The sequence below is a fragment of the Bison bison genome, unplaced genomic scaffold, assembly GCF_000754665.1.
Source record: "Bison bison bison isolate TAMUID 2011002044 unplaced genomic scaffold, Bison_UMD1.0 scf7180017864092, whole genome shotgun sequence".
NCBI lineage: Eukaryota > Metazoa > Chordata > Mammalia > Artiodactyla > Bovidae > Bison > Bison bison.
The window spans coordinates 3685970-3708091 of NW_011494664.1; the positions used below are offsets into that span (position 1 = coordinate 3685970).

A 22122-nucleotide genomic window follows, 5' to 3' on the forward strand; every position below is an offset into this window, starting at 1 on the left:
ACAAGTGAGGGCCAGCACAGCATATTTATGGAATTGGAAGAAATGCAATTGCAATGAAATACTAAGTTAAAAGCTGAGGGAACATACTCTATAAAGGGACTTCCTGGCAAAGTGAGCAGGATCACATCTCAAAGACATTTTAAATCAAGTTTGCACCTCATCCCATGATAACAGAGTCTACAAAGGGGATCTAATAAAATCACATTTGTGTTTTAAAACAATCTCTTTGTTACAAAAGGAGACAAGATTGTGATAGGGAAAACCATTAGAAAGCTTTTCCAATACAGCCCAAGAAGTGTCCTGGATGAGAGTAGGGCTAATTAGAAATACTGCTGTGGATGAAAGCAGGTGATATGAATGAGTTAACATGGAAAGGACTGACTTACGAATGTACCTTCAGTTTTGCATATACTGAAGTTAAGACAGAGTGACCAGTTCACTCTGGTTTATGCCTGTTGCCATGCTAAGTCGTTTCAGTCGTGTCCGATTCTTTGTGAGCCCATGGACTGTAGCCCTCCAGGTTCCTCTGTCTATGGGATTCTCCAGGAAAGAATACTGGAGTGGGCTGCCATGCCCTCCTCCAGGGGATCTTCCCAATCCAGGGATCAAACCCATATCTCATGTCTCCTGCATTAGCAGACAGGTTTTTTACTACTAGTTCCACCTTAACTTAGAGTAATTATTAAGCAGAACACCCTGGTTTGCAAGTTTAAAGTAAGATCTATGCTAGAGGAGCTGATGGGCAGTTGAATAGTAATCATCAGCTTATAGATGGTTATCATAGCCATATGATGGGATGAGAAAGACAGATTGTAGTGAAAAGAGGTACCCTGAGGAACACCAAATTTTAAAAGACAAGCCATAAACAGGAGCTCTGGACCACAGTTTGTCTACTAACTGCAAACAACCTTTGATGTATATGCGTCATTGCTCAACATGTCATCCAAAGTACACAGTTCATGTCAAATATTTCCATTGCTCTAATTTTGACTCTATTTGCTTTGTAATAAATCTATAATACTGCCCAGAAACAGCATAGCATGGTAAACTGGACTTTTGTATCAGGCAGATGCTGATCTTGGCTGTAACATTTATTAACCATATGACTTTGGGCAAATAATTTAATCTCTCTGATTCTCAATTTTCACACATATATAATGAAAATGATAATTTCCCCCTCAAACAATTTTGTGTATAGAAGGAATAATGCATTTAAAGTGTCTTATACCTAACAGATATTTTTAAAAATAATTATCATCATCGTATTTGCACTATGATTAGTGTTAAATATTAGAAGCACTTTTCTTCAAAGTAGTCAAGCTGTACACGAGGTTGCTAGAAAATGCCTTCTATTCGGATGACACTGGCTACTTACTCCTTCTGGGCTCTGTTTTGCTCTTTGTTGATTTGACTGGTTAGTTATTTGAAAGTTGAGGGGGGAGCTTAACCTCTCTTCCTCTTCCTCACTGATGCTTATAAAAAAATTTATTCAAGGTCTGTATTGGGCTTCCCAGGTGGCGCTAGTTGTAAAGAACCCCTTTGCCAATGCAGAAGATGTAAGGGACCTGGGTTCGATTCCAGGGTTGGGAAGATTCCCTGGAGGAGGGCATGGCAACACACTCCGGTATTCTTGCCTGGAGAATCCTCATGGCGAGAGGAGCCTGGTGGGCTACAGTCCATGAGGTCGCAAAGAGTTGGACATGACTGATGCAATTTAGCACACATACACTTACAAAGTCTATATCAAATAATCTTCCATGAATGTGTATCTGATTACCCCCTAAGGAGAGAAGAATGCACTCTCTTTTGGCAACCTGTAATACCTTTTATATTGTTTTTCCTTGGTACTTCTCATTTGACCTTACATCACAGGCATTTGCAAGCTTACAAAGTTCTTCCTGAAGAGTGGGCTTCTTGGATTCAAAGACTCATCTTCACAACTCCTGCAATGCCTGGCACAATGTCTGGCACAAAGCAGATCTTCACATGGAGAAACTGAGTGCCACAGAACCAGATTTCTGTAGTCAGGGTTTATGCATTAACTGTAGTCACTCACTCATTTGACATAAATGAGTGACACATCTCTCAGACCCTTTCAACCAGACAGCATTGCTGAAATGTTTACATTCATATTTTCTCTGATGGTCAGGGTTCAGAGACTCTGGGTCAGATTTGGGAAGAGGACGGTACCGAAGATCCTGGTGAGGAAGCTGATAAGTCTAGAGCTCTTTTGTGATGACATATACTTTCTCTGATGATGAAATGCTTATGATCCATCTCTTCCCAGATGCTGTAGCCAAGGCAGAGTATGCGAAATAACAAAGGGATTCTCTGACCTTATGCCATCATCAGCATAACTGCTGGACACTCCCTGTCCTTAGCAAAGTGGAGTGATGGCTCAATGTCTTAGGAGCTTCAGAAAAATCCCCTCCATGGTCCACAGGTTTCACACACTTTTATAGACTGAATTTTTTTATCCTCACAAAACTCATATGTTGAAGCCCTAACCCACCACTGTGATAGTATTTGTAGACCAGGCCTTCGGCAAGTAATTAGGTTTAGATGAGGTCACGAGTGAGCGGGCTTAGTGTCCTTATAAGAATAGACACCAGAGGGCGCGCTTGCGTTTATCGTCTCTCCCTCCCTCCCTATCTCGTTTTTCTGTTTCTCTAGTTCTCTCTCTCCAGCTTGTGAGCGTGCAGTGAGAAGGTGACCATCTGCAAGGCAGCTAGTGAGCGCTCACCTGAAACTGAAGCCTACTAGATATCTATCTTGGAATTTCCAGCAGTCCGAATTATGAGAGAATAAATTTCTGTGGTTTAAGCCACCTACTTTATGGTATTTTGTTATGGCGGTCCAAACTAAGATACATACACACACGCAGACACACACACCTGTAACTATGCGTTCTTCTCATAAGACATGTATAGGATAAAAGTAGAATTATTGTCTATTGTTCTTAAGCCAATCACACTGCACCCCAGAACACAGACCACCTCTCCCTAACCAGATTCTCTTTAGAGAACTGTGCCTTGCTTTTGATGTCCCTGAAAAAGAATAGAAACATATGTGCCCTCCAGTATTCTGTGGGAGGTAAGACATTTGTGAGTGGATTGTGCTGTGGACTCATAATTTCTCTCCTGAGATAGGTAATAAAATGGGTCAGAGCACCTCTGCATTCCCATCCTCAATACCTCATGATGGCTCTTGCACTGAATCCGTTTTGCCTCAAGCCATGTGTCTGTTGTCCACCCCATCACAAAGTGAGGGAACCCAGCTCTCTTTTCCAGGACTGTTCTGACGGTAGAAGAGCCGATCCCTCAGCACTGGGAAGAAGCAGTGGAGTGAATCTCTGAGTATGGTTGTGGTGTTCTACGTGTTTTTCCTTGTTGCAATTTTAAAAAGAAACCAAGGGAGCATCTTTCCCATAGGACAGAGGCATTCTTAGTTTGAGCACATGTTCTTCTTGCCAGCCTCTCGAGCTAACTCGGCACTCTGCTCCCTTTTAACTTCTGCTCTAGTGCCCAGTGCTGAGCCCAGCGACATGGGCTAACCCTATTTGAAACTTCAGGGTGTTCATCTGCCTTGTTGGTGTCCCCTTCATCCCTGGAAGATGTTTGTGACTCCTAATACTCGAATGTGTGGCTTCTCAGATTATTATTCCATCCAAGGTCCTGCTTTGCCTTCCCTCTGGCAAAGGGTGAGATTTTTCCAGGGTCCTGTGACTGTGGAGAGGGGACATGAGAGATGCACAGGACCATCTGTGGTTGAGTAGGACCTGCAGGTGACAAGGACAGTCCCCCTGAGGACTCTGCTTCCACCCCAGTGGCTGGGCACTGAAGCTGAGGGCAGAGTCTCTGTTTCCCACTCCCTCCAGCTTTGGACCAGGGAAGCCAGTAGGGCCTGAGACCATTTCCAGAATGTCCCCTCCCAGGCTCCAACTCATCCCTTACAGCTTTTCAGCTGCTGGCCCTCTATGAAGTCCCCCATCAGGACAGACGACACTACAGGGTTTTCTCTGCCATACCCCAGCCTGGTCCCGCCTCGCCACCAACCTCTTGTCCCTGACCTCTGGCTCAGGAGAGTCTCACGCTGGTGCTCCTGGAGGCCGGGCCCGAGGTGGGAAAGCAGTGTCGGTCACCAGGGGTCCCCGCGCCAGGCTCCCACTCAGTGCTTTGTGCACCATCTCACTCAGCTGTGACACTCATCTCTGATACCAACCCGACTCATGAAGGCCACAGAGCTGCCCCTGGTGTCCAGACCCAAGGCTTCTTCTCCGCCTGAGGAAGAGAGGATCCTGGCCCTTCATGAGTCCTGACACCCAGAGCAGGGCCTGCAGGCACCTAGTCTCCCTCTCAGCAACATGGGGCTTACCTTACTGATTAAAGAAAATAAAACATGCTGTGCCATTATTTTTATAACAGCATCAGTGTTTGTAATTTAACAAAGTATGTGTTGTACGGAAAGCATGTATTTCCACAAGTGGTTTTCTGCACATCTGGGGAAAAAAGTGCCACATTGTTCCACCTGAAGTGGGTGAAGGTTCAACCCTTCCAAATAGGATGGACTTCTCTCTATCACTTACAACATCCCCTGGGGTCCCACTTATTCTTAAATAATGCTGCTCCTAAATTCACTTCTCTTGAGATTCTTAAGGCCAGATTTTTTAAGGAACTAGTTCCTAGGGTCCAGATATCAATTGACTAAGTCAATGAATGAAGGTTCAATATTGTGTATAACATCTTTATTTTTTACCAGAAAATTTCACCTTCTAACTCTTGTACTTCCTCAATCTAATATATCTCAATCATTTATTACTTGACTTTTGTCAAGACTGCCTATCTTCTCTTCCAAAAATGCTTCTCCACACTTGTTAAACTTCTTACAGACTTCTCGTATTGTCTTCCTACACTGTCATTAAATTTCTTCAGGATCAGGTTTTTGCTTTTCTAATTCAGTTAATTACCCTAGTCCCTCATCCATGGCTTCACTTTCTGAGGTTTCAGTTACTCAGATCAACTATGGTCCAAAAAATATTAAATGGAAAATTCCAGAAATAAATAATGAATATGTTTTAAATTGTACACTGTTCCCAGTACCATGATGAGATCGCATACCATCCTGCCCCAGACATGAATCATCTCCTTGTGCAGCATATCCCACCCGTCATATCCCACTTGGTAACCCTCTCAGTTACCAGGTCAACTACCCTGGGATCACAGTGCGTGTTTTCAAGTCACTCTTATTTTACTTAACTATCACCCCACAGTGAAAGAGTAGTTATGCTGACAACTGGGATCTGTCAAAGAAAAGCCGTAAAATGATTCTTGAAAGTGAAAAGGTAAAAGTTCTCAATACGGTAAGAAAAACAATCGTATGCTGAGGGTGTTAAGATATACGTTAAGGATATATCTTTCATCTGTGAAATTGTGAAGGAAAAAGAAATTCATGCTGGTTTTGCTGTCACGTCTCAAACTGCAAAAGTTGTGGCCACAGATGGAAAAGGCATAAAAGTGGTACAATAAAGTGTTTTGAGAGGGTAAGGCAACATTACAGCATATTGTAATAATTTTTCTTATTATTGTTAATCCCCTACTGTGCCTAATTTATAAATTAAGCTTTATTATAGGTATTATAGGTATGTAAGTACAAGAAAAAACCTAGTATATATAAGATATATTAGTATATATAAGCGGAGAAGGCAATGGCACCCCCACTCCAGTACTCTTGCCTAGAAAATCCCATGGATGGAGGAAACTGGTAGGCTGCAGTCCATGGGGTCGCGAAGAGTCGGACACGACTGAGCGACTTCACTTTCACTTTTCACTTTCATGCATTGGAGAAGGAAATGGCAACCCACTCCAATGTTCTTGCCTGGAGAATCCCAGGGACGGGGGAGTCTGGTGAGCTACCGTCTATGGGGTCACACAGAGTCGGACACGACTGAAGCGACTTAGCAGCAGCAGCAGCAGCAGTATATATAAGATATATCTGCAGTTCAGTCATCCACTGGGAATCATGGGATCTATACCCTGCAGACACAAGAGGACTTATTGTATCCTTGCAATCATCTCTATTGTCTCGGTCTCCACATTTATTATTCAGCCCTAGTATATAGGCAAAAGCCATGCTTTATATGCCTTCAGAGAAGGCAATGGCACCCCACTCCAGTACTCTTGCCTGGAAAATCCCACGGAGGGAGGAGCCTGGTAGGCCGCAGTCCACGGGGTCGCTAAGAGTTGGGCACGACTGAGTGACTTCCCTTTCACTTTTCACTTTCCTGCATTGGAGAAGGAAATGGCAACCCACTCCAGTGTTCTTGCCTGGAGAATCCCAGGGACGGGGGAGCCTGGTGGGCTGCCGTCTCTGGGGTTGCACAGAGTCGGACACGACTGAAGTGACTTAGCAGCAGCAGTAGCAGTATATGCTTTACCTATACCACAGTTCCTATTCTTTTATCCAGAATTATCATAATGTTAAAACATTACTTTGAATGCTTAGAATTCACAACTCAGAACAGTATTAATGTTTCTTTTATATAATTAACCCATAAGGAACTAGAAGTCCTCCATTGAAATGGGGAAAGAGAGAACAGTGGGACTTTTACAGCACCTAACACAATTTTCAGGATGGCAACACATCTTTGAAAAATAACACTCATGGACAGTTATGTTAGAGTCTTTTCATTTTTTATTAATTGTAGCACAAACAAAAGAAGCAAAATATTTAAAGAAATTTATGTTCTTTAGTGAGAGTGTTGGTTTAACACCAACAGAAAAGAAAAACAGATGAATAAGCTCTGAGTTTTCATTTCTCTTTTTTCCTCTTACTCTCAGGGTAGGCTGAAAAACAAAAGATAAATATAATTACTGTTTATAAAATGGCATGTGCTTTTTCAAATATATTCAAATGAATGCCAGATTGCTTAGACTGTCTTTCTATTTCCATCAATGAAAACAATTCAAGCCTGTCCTAGACTCATGGCAGTTGAATTCTTCTGCCGGGCAAGGGGAAAGGACAGAGCAATAAGGTTCATAAAGTCCTCTCTTCGTCATGATGTCAATCAGGGTTGAACATTATAACACCAGTTTTTCATCATTAATTCTCAGAGTCATTTACTTAACAACTACTCTTTTTTGGCCATACCATGCAGCACAGCTTGAGTGATCTTAGTTCTCTAACCAAGGATTGAACCTGTGTCCCCTGCCGTAGAAATGTAGAATCATAACTATTGGATCACCAGGGAACACCTGACACCTACTTCTTACCTAAGTTAATTACAAACAAAAAAGTTGTCTTCTCAAAGTTAGACCTCTAGGAAGAAAATCTTGCCATTTCGGACTGAAACAAGTCACATTTTGAAATGCCCCATTTGCAAAGATATGAAGCTGTTTCCTCTCCTGAATGCACAAAATATAGGTATTACCATACAGGCAAAGAGCAAGTTAAAATCTAATAGTGGAATAAACATCACAGTCAGTTTGAAAAATATAAAAATAATTCATGCTAAAGAACAGTTGGATGGGGATGGGGAACACATGTATACCTGTGGCGGATTCATTTTGATATTTGGCAAAACTAATACAATTATATAAAGTTTAAAAATAAAATAAAAAAATAAAAAAACAAAAACAAAAAAAAGAACAGTTGGGCAACTTGTTTCAAAAATGAGGTTCATTCTATTTTTTAACTTCCCCCACAATACTATACTAAAATGGGTTAAACACATTTATTTATGTTCAAACATCTAAGTTTTAAAGTGAGCCTTTTTGTCATAAGAGAAATCCTCTTAAGACTTAGCATCTTGACACATTGGAAACTTAGTAGCAAATTATTTACTTGTAGTAGAAGTTCACACAAGGTAGACCTCTCATATTCGTCAATGAAATGAATTTGTTTTTGAGCTATTTGGTTGAACCATGTGAAATCATTGCTATCCAACTGTTTTTGTACGTATGAAAATGCACTTTCATACAATTCAGCTTATTACCTATAGGATCCCATTGCTGAGCCAATACTTAGTAGAATGACTCTGTCTTCCGTGTCACATTAGGGCAGAACAAGATAGTGGTTAATTCTCAAGCTCTGGTGTGAATTTTTAATTTTGGCTCCACTTCTCACTGATTGGATGGTCTTTGGGTAAATTACTTAACCTATGCCTTGATCTATACTTTCCTTTTCTCATCTACAAAATGGGAATAATAATGGTTTTCAACTCAGGCAACTGTTTTGAGAATTAAAGAAGTATATATATATTAACATATATATAATATATATATATATATATAATGAGTTTAGAATAGTGACTGGCATTAATCAGTTGATCTTTGCTATTTTAATAACTAGGAGCTTCCCAGGTGGTGCTAGTGGTAAAGAACCCGCCTGCCAATACAGAAGACATAAAGAGACGCAGATCCAGTCCCTGGGTTGGGAAGATTCTCTGGAGGAGGAAACGGCAACCCACTCCAATATTCTTGCCTGGAGAATTCCATGGATAGGAGTCTGGTGGGCTACAGTCCATAGGGTCGCAAAGAGTCGGACACAACTAAAGTGACTTAGCATGCATGCATGCGTTATAATTACTTATTAAAAATAATTCTATTTACTTATTTATTTTTGGCTGTGCCAGGTCTTTGCCGCTCAGGCTTTGCTCTAGCAGGGAGTAGGGGCTGCTCTCCAGTTGCAATGTGCAGGTTTCTCATTGCAATGGCTTCTCTTGCTGCCGAGCATAGGCTCTAGGGTGCACAGGCTTCAGTAACCGTGGCTCCCAGGCTTTAGAGCACAGGCTCAGTAGCTGTGGTGCACGGGCTTAGTTTCCGCAGCATATGGGATCTTCCTGGATCCCATATGAGATTGGGATCCACGTTTTCTGCATTGGCAGGCAGATTCTTTGCCCCTGAGCCACCAGGGAAGCCCTATATAATTAGTTTTTTTAAAAAATCTAAAGTATGGTTCCTGGAGGAGGGCATGGCAACCCACTGCAGTATTCTGGCCTGGAGAATCCCCATGGACAGAGAAGCCTTGTGGGCTGCAGTCCATGGGGTCGCGAAGAGTCGGACACGACTGAGTGATTAAGCACAGAAAAGTATAGTTACCTGAGATGCCTGTGGTTGTGTCGTGTTTAGGCTAAGGCTGTTTGAGTTGAAACAACAAGTTTTGGACCCTAAATACAAAGAAATGACAGATACGGGGGAAATATTAGCACGACTGTTAGGATTTTTAAAAAGTAACATTTATACAGCCATTGGTGATTACAAAGTAATTTTTCATGTATCACATCCTTCAATAACAGTTCAGTACTAGACTCTCTTGCAGAGAGTCGGACATGACTGAGCGACTGAACTGAACTGAACTGAACTAGACTCTCTAGAAGGAGGCTCCCTGAGGAATAAAATACTGTCAAGTCCTAGGGGGAAATATTAAATGATTCACACATTTAAATAGAAATTTCCCCTGTAACCTATAAAATCAACTATTCATATTCAACCAAATCACAAATTACCATTTTCAAGAAAATGTTAAACTAAATTAAGTTTTGCTTTGATGCTGTCTCTACCAAAAGATTTCAGGCTTTAGAAATATTTCTGTCTAAATTCATAAACATACAACTTTGGAAACAGAACAAATATTAAAACACAACTACAGTGCAACAAGAGATTTTTTTTAAAAAAAAGAGTATTTCAGTCATTTGGTAAGACAATTGTACGAAGAATAAGATTCCTGTTCCACACACACATAATTTCTTTCAGGTACTTAAACCACTAACCCCTAGCTTGCTCAAATGCAACAGCAAAGGAAATTAGACATATTAAAATGAAGATAAACAACTCCAGTACCTCCACAGCAAAGCAGGCCTCTTTGTCATCAGCTGCACAGCACTTGTCTACAAAAGCCACAAAATTCTCCATGACGGTTTTCAGTTGTTCCTCTGTTGCCTTGGGCTTGTGTTTCAACAGCTCAACAAGTGCACTGCATTTGAATAAAAACAACAAAAAACAGAAAGAAATGCACTCACTGAATAAAAATGGAGATGGTAAGAATGGTAGCAGTTCTGCTAAATATTCTAAGTTTTAGAGCCAGACAGCTCTGGATTTGAGGCCCAGGCTTGCCATTCAATATTCTCACTTGCATAATGAGAATAAAATCCACCTTCACAGGGTTAGTGGAAGGATCAAATTAAGTAATCAATGTAAATTGCTCAACATTTGTAGTGTCAGTGTATCTCAACCAATGGTTCTTTAGTAAATCACCGGAAAAGATGATGTCATTGCATTCGTATGTTATCTGATTTGGGGAGTTATGGCATATTGAATTGTATAAATTTAAGAGCTAAAAATAATTTTTAAAAATCTACTTATCCTGGACTCCATTTAAAAAGTTTCTAATCTGAGAATATTTCTCTTGGTAATTTTTAATCCACCCCATTCAAAGTTAATAACAATCTTGACCCAGGGATTGAACCCAGGTCTCCTGTATTGCAGGCAGAGTTTTTAAATCCTGAACCACCAGGGAAGCCCTAATAATATAGAGGCCATAGGAAATAAAACTATCCAACTCAAGGGAGCTGGTGGTTCTCTTTTTTTGACATCTGCAGACAATAGAGCTAGAGAAAGAGTCATATGGGCAGAATATTACTTTAAAATCTAGCTCCATGATCAGAAGCCACCAGAGGTAATAACAACTTCATGTTGCTAAATTTCTTGCAATTATAACCCCTTGTGACAGCAATAAGGAATCAAGGGAATCAAGCCTCTGAACTCGAAATGACAGATGTTTTTTAATCCAAGTTCCATTCTCAAAAGTTAGATCTTAAGGGGCTGCCTTATCTGTAGGTCGATACAGAACAAACTGAAAGTAACTATTCATGCCCAGAATTAAATTCTCGTATGATTTCTACTGAGTAATTTGCTATCTACAAAAATGCATCAGTTAATTGTTCAGCTTATTCTACTGAACTAGCCTAAGATATAATTCTGCTGCAGCTTTTATCCCACAAGATTCTTCTGAATGGTTTGTAGGCAAGATGATGAGGTTTTTTTTTTTTTTCTTTTGCTAAGAAAACAAAAGACTATCCATTTTATTCTTGACATTTTTATCTGCTTAACATGGCCAATACTTCTGTACTTTGGGTCTATAATCACTCTTTCAGAGAAAGCTGCTTGTTTACAGTTCTCACTATCAAGATTACCAACACAAAGAGTAGTGAAATACTCCTCACGTTTGTTTCTTGATTTGTTTCTCAGTATCGGGAAGTGTGCATATATCTGCATGGAAGGTGAACAATTTCTCATCAAAGGCTTTGGGTACATATGTTTCATCAGGTGTCAGAGCAGAGAAACATGGCCGTCTGTTCACCAATGACTCTGTGCAGCACTTGGTGACTTTTTCACTCACTGGTGTCTTCTCATGCAGCACGCACAACCGGTTCAGGATCAAGCTCAGCTAAAAACAGGCAAGAACACAGAAGCTCAAAGAAAGCATAATGAAAAGTTTTCCAGGAACTCCTACCTTCCACTGGACCAAAACAAACTCTATCTTTTAACTCACAACATTGAACCCAAGGTTGATTTGAGCAACAGTTTACTTTAGAACTACAGGTAAAAAGGGACTTTGAAAAATCTTCTCAATTAAATATGTCTACATTTTAGGAATAATATATTTGAGAAAATAATTGATTGCATAATTTAAGAGAAGTCCTGAGATTTGTGTTGGAGTAGGGAAGAAATAGTCTTATACTGATACATTAAAGGAAAAAAACCCAAAAAAGTAAAAATTTAGAAAATTCAAGGATGGAACATTAAAAATTCATGAAATTTTTTAAAAACAATTTATCACTTTTGGAATCTTATCTAAATCCTCTGATGGTCAAGATAATATAAGCAACCAAATCCTGGTTGCCACTGCCATATAGACAATACACACACACACACACACACACACACACACACACAAGTGAAAGCAAGCACTTTCACTTGCTTCTGAAAGCTTTGTCAACATCCAAAGACAGAAATTCATCCTTACTGACAGCTCTATTTTAAAAGACTCACATAGTCTTCAGTACAGGGCATTCTTTCTGATTCCGGCTTTGTACAACACCTAGTACCCACTTTTCCTAGGCTTCTTGAAACCTCCACGAGAGTTGGAGTTGACACTTGGGGTACTTTCCTGGTGTAACGAACTATGAGCCTGTAACAACATAATCCATGCATTTTCAGTCAGACAAGAAACTCTTTTTCTAACACATCAGGTCAAGCAGAGAACACTTAGCCAAAATCCACCAAGATGGTTTCCAGGGAAGACCTATTCCACTCATAAATTGTCTTCATCTTCACATGGGCGGAATAATGTGGGTGAAGACCTTGTCCTGAGCAACTAAGTAACCTAGCTGTGGATCCCACCTGTGCTATATAATCTTAGGAAAGTGGCTTACTTTATCATAATTCAGTGACATTAAAATACTTTTTAATTGCTTCTTTCTTTCAATAAAACCTACTGAGAGCTTAATACACATCAGCACTATCCTAAATCTGAAAGATATGGATGAATTTTCTCACCTATAAAACAGAAGGAAATACTGACTCAAAAGGGATGGTGCAAGGACTAAACAAAAAGAAACAAAGTATACAATCAGCCTGACATGGTATCTAGCATGTAATAATCATTTACTAAGAATGCTAATCACTAGTGAAAGTCAATGTATAACAATAATCTACTCAAGGGAAGAGACTGTATCTTGTTCAATGTTATTCCAAGCACCTATAGTTAAAAAAGTGGTAACAGGTGTCAGCTGAAAAGTAAATATCAGTTAAATGATGTGCCCCTTCCTGTCTTAACTTCCACAGATAAGGCTCTATTTAATCAGAACATTAGTCTATCACCTTATTGAGCTACAGCCACTGAAGACTTATTTTCTGCTCTGTAAAGCATTGTTTTTATTTTGTTCACTCATAAACTATTTAACTGTCAAACAGCATCCTCAGTTCCTATAACCCAATATTTGATATTTTTCCTCCCAGATATGAGCCCAACTTTTTAAACTGTCCTCAAATATAAGCTCTTCACCCCATCAACTATTTTATCTCATTTTCTCTTGTCTTTCTTGATGGAGAGTGATTAGAAATAAGACTTTACTTTCAAAATTAAAAGTTCTATGATAGGTGGTCTATGAATATCATCTTAAATATTTACTAAATGAACAAGAAAAATTAGCCAATAAGCAAATATACTTACGCATTTTGGAATCCATACTCTCCAAGTTTTTCGAATTGGTCACAGTTTTGTTTGATTAAATTCTGAGGCTCATCCACAAGATGCTTAAGTTTGTCAAACTGAAAAAGAAAAGAATTGTGCTTATAACATTCTATATGAGGACCAGATGCAGGTTGTTTTTCACCCTTTTGGTAGAATGAGATCCTTCCTCTTCTCTGCCCAAAGTCATGTAAATAGCTTTTTGATGCCAAACCTATTATATGTCCAAACTGTTTATTTGGTAAGACTGTATAAGTGATTAAGAACATTCAGACTCTGGAATGCAACTCCTAGTATTTAAGCCAGGTCATCTGATTCATTTTCTAGTTGTTCAACTTTACTTCCCATCTCAAAGCTCTAGAACCCTCACTTCTAAAATGGAGATGAAAATGATACTCACCTCAGAGAATTACTCTGTAAACCTCCTGAGCTCATGAAATTAAAACAGAGCCTGGGATACAGTAAAAACCTAATAAACGGTGGCTATGGGCTTCCCTGGTGGCTCGGTCAATAAAGAATTTGCCTGCAGTGCAGGAGACCTGGGTTTGATCCCTGGGTCAGGAAGATCCCCTGGAGAAGGAAATGGCAACTCGCTCCAGTATTGTGGCCTGGGAAATCACATGGACAGGGAAACCTGGTGGGCTGCAGTCCATGGGGTTCCAAGAATCAGACATGACTTAGCGACTAAAGCATCAAACCACCTTGTAATTATAAATATATTATAATTATAATATTATATTATAATTATAAATACTCGTTATTATTAAGCCATCTCTGCAGTTGGATCCCGAGCTCTCTAAGATAACAGATTTCATCTTGGTCATCTTGTGTGGTACTTGGCATATAACTAGTTTCTTGATAGAGGAGAAAATGACTTTCCTCTGATTCTTAAGTTTGAAAACCACTCTATGTACTGAGTGCTAAATATCTCAAACATGAGCTAGTTGCTAAATATTTGCTGTTGCTGTTGTTCAGTCGCTCAGTCATGACTGACTCTTTGTGATCCCATGGACTGCGGCACACCAGGTTTCCCTGTCCTTCACTATCTCCCAGAGTTTGCTCAAACTCATGTCTACTGAGTCAATGATGCCATCCAACCATTTCATCCTCTGTCACCCCCTTCCCCCTCTGTCTTCAATCTTTCCCAGCATCAGGGTCTTTTCCAATATGCTAAAATTTTAGCATAGCTAAATATGCTAAAAATTCTTGAAGCAGATTTCTTCTCCTTATTTAATTTCTTTCAAAACCATTCCTAAACTGTTTCAAAAGAGATTTGAAAATATTCTATGTCAATAGATTTCACCATCTTCTCTAAGATACTAATTCTTGATTACTTAATAAAACTTGAAAACAGGTTAACCTTCTTTATATCTATGTTAAATTTCTTTTAATTAACATTTAAATTTGCCTTATTTTGTTCTCAGGAGTCTAAAAAGGAAAAAAATGCATGGTCAAGATTATGTAAAATTAAGAGAGTGCTCTCTTCGACCTTTCTTTTTTATTGAAGGTTATTATTCCTATAATGTTTACAGGCACAGAACTGAAATCATCTTAAGAAGAGATCTACATTGCATGATATAATAATCTGGCATCATTTTTATTTCCTGTTATTGGAATCATCAACCAAAGAGCTATATGTCTTCCTTCCAGAAACTTACCACTGTGGAATAGCATGCATGTGGATCATCTTTGGCACAGCATTCCTCCAGTGTGGCTTCATATTCCTTGGCAAGTCTCAATAGCACTGAGACAGCATATTCAGGATGCCTTCTTGAATATTCATACAAAAACCTAATTAAGATGACAATAAAATAGATTTTGTTAGACAAATGAGCAAGAAAAACCACATAATTAACCATAAATGTAAATCATATCCTAAAGGTTTGAATTAGACTAAGCCGGGTGCAGTCAAGGACTAAGGGCTTGAAGGTTCAGAGTTAAAGCTATCAAACCCTGACTCTACCACTTGCTTTATTATATCCCCTTAGGTGACTTATTACAATTTTTAAGCCTTGGTTTCCTCCTCTGTGGAATGGGGATGATAATAGTGTGTCTCAGAAGGTGAACTGTGAGAAATACATGATGTAATCTATGCAAAACACACGCTGTTGGGCACATACTATTTAATGAATGACACTTGTTACTATTAGGTACATCTTGTCTAATTTGGACTACACTTCAAAAATGTTCTGATAGATAACTAGAGACATATTCTTAATTTTTTTCTTCTCTGTATGAATAAATTCTTTATGGGTATGTAATTTTATAAAAGATTTAGTGCACAGGATACTATAATTGAGCAATAAAAATTTAAAGTTTATCACCACACTTACTGATTTTATATAATCATTGATTTTGTCATTTAATTATATGCTGCCTTGCATGCTACTGGACTCTGGTCTTTTCAACAAAATCTGACTCATTTTCATTTTAAAGCACCTGGTAACAGATTCCATACTTTATAGTTCTTCGCTGGCATCAGATAGATAGACAGATAGATATAGAGGCTTAAAGATGTATTACATATATTCACACATATATAAGTTCTAAAAATACACTTTGAATGAAGGCATGAATGAATAATATATATAATTTACATGTAAACAAAATATTTCTACATGTATTTCCAGAAATATTCCTAAGGAGTCAGGGGTGGGAGTAAAAATAAATTTTTATTATTACATTGTACTCTATTGATAGAGCATCTGCCATAAGCATGTATTATTTTATGACAATTTTTTAAAATCAATTTTTCCAAAAATGTTTAAAGACCAGAAGAGGAAAGAATAAAGAAACATTGCAGGCAGTGTGAAAATTGTATCAATTCCAAGGGAAAGCCTAGAATAATTTCCTAAATTCTGAGATCATATAAAAGTATGAAAGGATCATTTCTTATCCACTTACGAGCCCAGGAAGGCATCTTTTGCTTCCTGATAGTTTTTGCAAACATCCTTATCTTCAGCAAAGTCAGCAGTTAATGGGGGCAGGTTTTCAGGTACGGCATCTTTTTCTACCTCAGCAATGCAGTGGGATTTTTCCAACAAAGGCTTATCACAGCATTCCTTCAGTTTACTGGAGATTGTATCTTGATTATCACATATGTACTTGGCAAGATCTGCCTATAAGCAAGTAGGTAAAAAGTGTTCAGTGTAAATTGACATTCCTGTGCTTCCTCCCCAGACATCTACTATGTTGACAGAACACATTCATTGTGTTCTAAGACCATACTTATACTGATATGCCTTCTGTGAACATTTTCAGTCTGTGCTGCGAAGCCTAGAGGCACAGATAGAACTACTAAAACATGATTGGAAAAAAACTAGTCTTAATTGGGGCTCATGTCAGTTATTTATTAACTTTATACCTACTTTTAAAACACTTAAGTTTTTAAATTAAAACTCAGTAGTGTTTTCCTAAATATCCCCCCAAATTAAGTGCAGGCATCTTGAAACCAAATAACCAAATAAAGTGCTGGAGATTTTTGAAAAGTTAGTCAAGATCATGGTCACAGACTCTACTTACAGATGTAAAATATCTGCCTTAAAGTTTTCAGAAAGTGTCCTGAGAGGTTAGGATTCTTGTATTTTGTCAGTTTGAGGGGAAAAAAAAGATATCATTCCAAATATTTGTATTTTTAATGTAGGGTGTTAATTAAGAGAGAACATAGAGGGGAAAATTACATAATTTCCAAAGCTCTCTTCAGGTTCCAGCCTTTCTCCAACTCCCTCCACCTCTTCAAGAAATCTTAGAAATCTACCTTTGTGACTGTCCTACTTCAGCTTTAAGAATTTGATCTCAGAATTTGAATGAAAGGGATTACAAACTATAAATGAGTTTATTAGATCATTTAGTGAATAGGATATCAGAGAGAAAAAAAGAAAGAGGGAGGGAGGGAGGGCAGAAGGAAGGGAAACAGGGAAAGGATTGAGTAGACCCAGCAGAGAAAATAATCTCAAACCGCTCTCAGTTGTTCTTATGCTAAACAAACTAATTCTACCAACTTAAGCAAGTATGTTACCATAAAGCATACTGAGGATTCCTTACCCTGTCATCTGCGCATTCAAGTAGGTCACCATGGCAGCATTCCTTGTGGACTTTTGTGAGATCTGTCACTAGCTTGGTAACTTCTACAAACTCAGCCTTGGGAAATTTCTGGCTCAGGCGAGCTACTGACCTAAAAAGAAAATTCTCCCATCAAAATATTATTAACAGACAACGTTTTATGTGAAAGCATTAGGAAAATACTACACATAACTAGAAAATTTAGGCTCAAATAACACACAGAAATAATTTGTAAGACATATTAGCTCTTATTTTAATGATAATTCTGAACCAAATGTTAGAGCAAAATGTTTCCTTAGGGCAGTACATATGGAGGTTAAAAGTCCAGCAATTCATAAAAACAGAAATCAAAGAGGGATTCTAAAAAAGGTAACGTGCTGAGAGGCCCCAGGTTTAGAGCCCAGGAATGACTTCCAGATCTGGCTTTATAGCTTAATAATCATGAGACCCTAGGCCAGTTACTTAGCCTCTGTGAGCTTCAGTCCCCACAGAGTCACAACATGCTAAGTCAAAGCATTGTTGTGACGATTAAATGAGATAATCTATATGAAAGCATTTTATGAACTGGGAAATGCCATACAAATTCCAGTTACTCCTTTTTTTTTTAATTATTAACCAAAGTACATTCTTCCTGACTTCTAAAAGCCTCTGAGAAAACAAATTTTGTTAACTTCTACAAAAATTAGAGAGTTTTGATTCAGCATACTTTTACCAAGAAATTGATTCAGCATAATCTCTGTACTCATTGATAAGATGTAAAACCTAACATCCACAAGCTTTCTCAAATCATTTCAGTCACTGAAATCAGATAAAAGACACTTCCCCAAAACCAATCATACCCTGTTTAACTATGTATCATTTCATGTTAGGGTTGTTTTGTTTAGTGATTTTATTGATGGTAGGGATGACAGGCAAGATAGTTCAAGTGAAGTTTCTTGACAGCTTCCAAAATGTCTGTTTTCAATTGATTTTCTGCCCAATGTTGATTTATTGTTGACTAGAAAGTAAGGGATTGGTGGTGGGGATGGCAGGGGGTCGCAAAAGGGATTCCTTGGTCCAAATATTGAAGGACGCTTACAGAGCTAGCTGATAATATCCAAACAGAGGCCCAGGCAAAAACAAGAGATTAAGAGCAGAACTGGTGCTACCAGAAAATAAGAAGAAACTTTGATGACTGAAATTAGTTATCAGAACATAAAAAGACAAGCAGACACCTTCCGATAATTGGTTGGAGGGATGGATGAGAGATAAAATTAGATCAAAGACCCTAACTATAGATCTATATAAACAGTGGATTATTATACTAAGATCACAATCGTTAAAAATACATGGAAGTTTAAACGCCTGTCCTGGAAGAACAAAAAAGTTGTCGTCTAAATTCTCTGACTACTTAGGGAAAAAAAGGTTAAAAATAATGACAAATTGTCTTTGATGCTCTGGTTTTCATCTCTATCAAATGTCTACCTTTTAGACAACCAAAAAGATGTACGTGAAAGCACTGTGTAAAATGACATATGATGCACAATTTTGTCAACTGAACCATCCATTTACATCATGAAAAAGATGCAAACTAAATTTAACATACCATGCTTTTAAAGCTCTTTCTCCAAATTTTTGAATACTGGCACACCTGAGTCTCTGTCTGGCAGATGAAGTCAGTACTTTTTCTCTCATAGTTTCAATCTGCAAAAAGAAATAATTTGAGGAACATTAGAAAAGAAAATTTATGTACAGACCACCCCTTCTGGAGCTCAGATGAGACTGCTGCTGCTGCTGCTGCTGCTGCTGCTGCTGCTGCTGCTAAGTCACTTCAGTCGTGTCCAACTCTGTGCGACCCCATAGACAGCAGCCCACCAGGCTCCCCCGTCCCTGGGATTCTCCAGACAAGAACACTGGAGGGGGTTGCCATTTCCTTCTCCAATGCACGAAAGTGAAAAGTGACAGTGAAGTTACTCAGTGGTGTCCGACTCTTCACAACCCCAAGGACTGCAGCCCACCAGGCTCCTCCATTCATGGGATTTTCCAGGCAAGAGTACTGGAGTTGGGTGCCATTGCCTTCTCCGGAAATAGGGTTTACGTAAGTCAAAATTATCTCTGACAGTAGCAAGATTTAACCTTTTGAGCAAACCCCAATAGACCAGCATTACATCTGAAATGATTAACCTAATGTGTAGTTGCTAAGTCATGTCTGACTCTTTGCGACCCCATGGTCTGTAGCCTGCCAGGCTCCTCTGTCTATGGGATCCTCCAGGCAAGAATACTGGAATAGGTTGTTATTTCCTCCTCCAAGATTAATCTAATACATAATGATAAATATGAGACTTTGCCAAATTAAATCTTAAAGAGAAAATTTAAACCTCAATTCCCAAGTATTCATTATTGGCAAATAATTATTTTGTTCTATAGAAAGAGGAAAAGTCAGTCTGGTCATAATGGAACCTCCAAGTGGTTAAGAACCAGCGTGGAGGTATTGCCAGGGAAAAGGGAATGAAAAGGAAAAGTAGAACAGTGTACACTAATGTCCAAGGGAATAGAACTTTGCTGACTTCTTAATTTTGCACGTAATGCATTTTAATCCTTCCTTCACAACTCCCATAACATCAATAAACTCCCTAGAAAAGAGAATGAAGTGTAAATATTTACAGGATAAATCAATAAACCTAGGCTTCTAGATGCAGTTAAATTCTCCCCCACTTTGAATTCTCCCCTCCCCCCCTCCCAAAAAAAAGCCTCATGAAAAGAGAAACAAAAATGGTGTCCTCTTACTGTGCAATTTGAAAAATGAGTTTCTGCATTTCACTATAGCAACTAGCACTATAGAAAGAGGCAGGATATTTAGACACATACAAACCAGTTCCCTCTACCAGATCCACTTTGCAAATCTTATTAGAAAAAGGAAAATGGAAGACATAGCTCTTCAAAAAAGGTGAAAAGACATAGCCCTTAGTTAAAAAGACATAGCCCTTCAAAAAAGGTGAAAAATTCTTTGATTGGGGGAAAGAGGTAGGAGTTTAAACCATGTAAAGAAGTTTCTGCTGGAAGCTTCAGTTTCCTAAATTTAGCCATAAGATGTCCCGAAACTGAGATTTGATTATGAATTGGTTCTTCTATTCTTTCTGAAGAATACCTTTGGTAGCAGGCAGGCACCTTTATCTTCAGCTTGGCAGCATTCTTGAAAAACTCCATTATATTTATTAGCATAGTAAAGGAGTTCTGGTGCATAAAAGTAGGGATGTCTTCTAGCAATTTCGTATAGGTATCTAAATTTTTAAACAAAAAAACAGTCACTTTTCTATAGCAGGAACAAATGCATGGCAGGAACATTTGTAATCTACCTTCTCCCCAGAGCCAATTCAAAGACTTCTAATCAACCAATTAAGCTCAATTTGCAAATGATGAACTTGCCTTTGTCATTCTTTAAGTCAGTGAAAAGGTCAAACTCACACACACATATATATACATATAAGTATACACGCATGCATAAAATAGTTTAATTTCAGTGATATGTTATTGACTAATTTGAAATAAATTCTGAGAATGCTAAATATATAAGTATATCTTTATAATATCTTAATACATGTCAACTTCAGTTATTTTTGTATAGATCATATCCTGTTCTGCAAAAGATCTTTGATCAACTTTTTCATCATGTAGAATGTTGTAGTATGTTATTTACTACACATAATAAATACTCTATTTCTTTGAAAATTGTCATTAGAACAAAAACTTCAAGTCTTAATGTTGATAATAATTTTCATAATAGTAATTATTGTAGTGAATCTTGACATATTTCATAATTTTTAATTTTGAAGCTTAAAAATCTGATTACTTACTTTCCCCAAAACTTCTTTTCATCTGCCTTAAACTCATCACACAAAGTATTGGGGTCTGGTTTCAATTTAGGCAGGTCTGGGCTATCATCTTTGTGGCTCAGGAAGCATTCATTTCTTTCAGGCTCTTGTTTCTCACAGCAGTCAGCCATGTTACCATAGGTTTCACGAAGGGATGCAACTTTACACAATTCATCTCCAAAGAGAGTGTGCTGCATGGAAGAGAGCAGGCTTCAAATTGCTGAGCAGCATTTTATTTTCCTTATACCCAAAGAATAGTACAAGAAATTAGTATCTTGGTGAACCTTGGTTAGTATGTCATATAAAAATCCACTTTTTTCCTCAGATTTAGAGAGTTTCCCTTGATTTGACCATCTATGGGTGATTACCATAGGAATTAAGTGTCACACTATTACTTATAGTGGATAAAACAGAAGGGCAAAAAGAATGCCTTTAAGGAATGAACAGAACTCCTGTTTCCACCTGAGGTTAAAGGCCAGGAGAGAAATCATTAAAGTAAAAACTCAAGGGAAATTATCCTGTTAGTAGCAATGAATTCACATTAGGGAAGACAGTGTTCAGATAGATTCTCATTTGATCTGCTCCTTTTCGAGCGGTCCAAATTTTTAGTAGAAACCATTCAAAACTGAGGAGTAACACAATCTACTATATACAATTGTTATAGTAACACAATCTACTATATATTAATTGTTACTGCATTAGAGTATAATTTTTTTGTTCTAGAAATATTTGCCTCAATGCACAGCCCATTAAATGAATCCTTTCTGTATCAATTAATTTTCATTATGAAAGTAATTATAACTTCAGGGGAAATAGGCTCAAGACAAAATTTATTAATTTCTTTTAAAATATATTTTTAAAAATTCATATTTAGAGTAATATTATTTTTTAAATTTTATTTTATTTTTAAACTTTACAATATTGTATTGGTTTTGCCAAACATCGAAATGAATCCGCCACA

General features: G+C 38.2%; 1 protein-coding gene across 1 annotated transcript in view; it reads right to left on the reverse strand.

Annotated features, from left to right (window-relative positions):
- Positions 1-6676: 6676 nt before the first annotated feature.
- ALB (albumin) overlaps positions 6677-22122 on the reverse strand; it is an 18193-nt gene continuing 2747 nt past the window's right edge. Inside the window, exons 4-15 of the mRNA XM_010838192.1 lie at positions 21144-21352; positions 20438-20570; positions 18896-18993; positions 17293-17422; positions 16153-16367; positions 14907-15039; positions 13231-13328; positions 12048-12186; positions 11219-11442; positions 9837-9969; positions 9096-9163; positions 6677-6842 (exon numbers count right to left, since the gene is read on the reverse strand). Coding sequence (XP_010836494.1) covers positions 9122-9163; positions 9837-9969; positions 11219-11442; positions 12048-12186; positions 13231-13328; positions 14907-15039; positions 16153-16367; positions 17293-17422; positions 18896-18993; positions 20438-20570; positions 21144-21352 — 1554 coding nt within the window. The 3' untranslated portion in view covers positions 6677-6842; positions 9096-9121. The remainder of the gene's footprint in view (positions 6843-9095; positions 9164-9836; positions 9970-11218; positions 11443-12047; positions 12187-13230; positions 13329-14906; positions 15040-16152; positions 16368-17292; positions 17423-18895; positions 18994-20437; positions 20571-21143; positions 21353-22122) is intronic.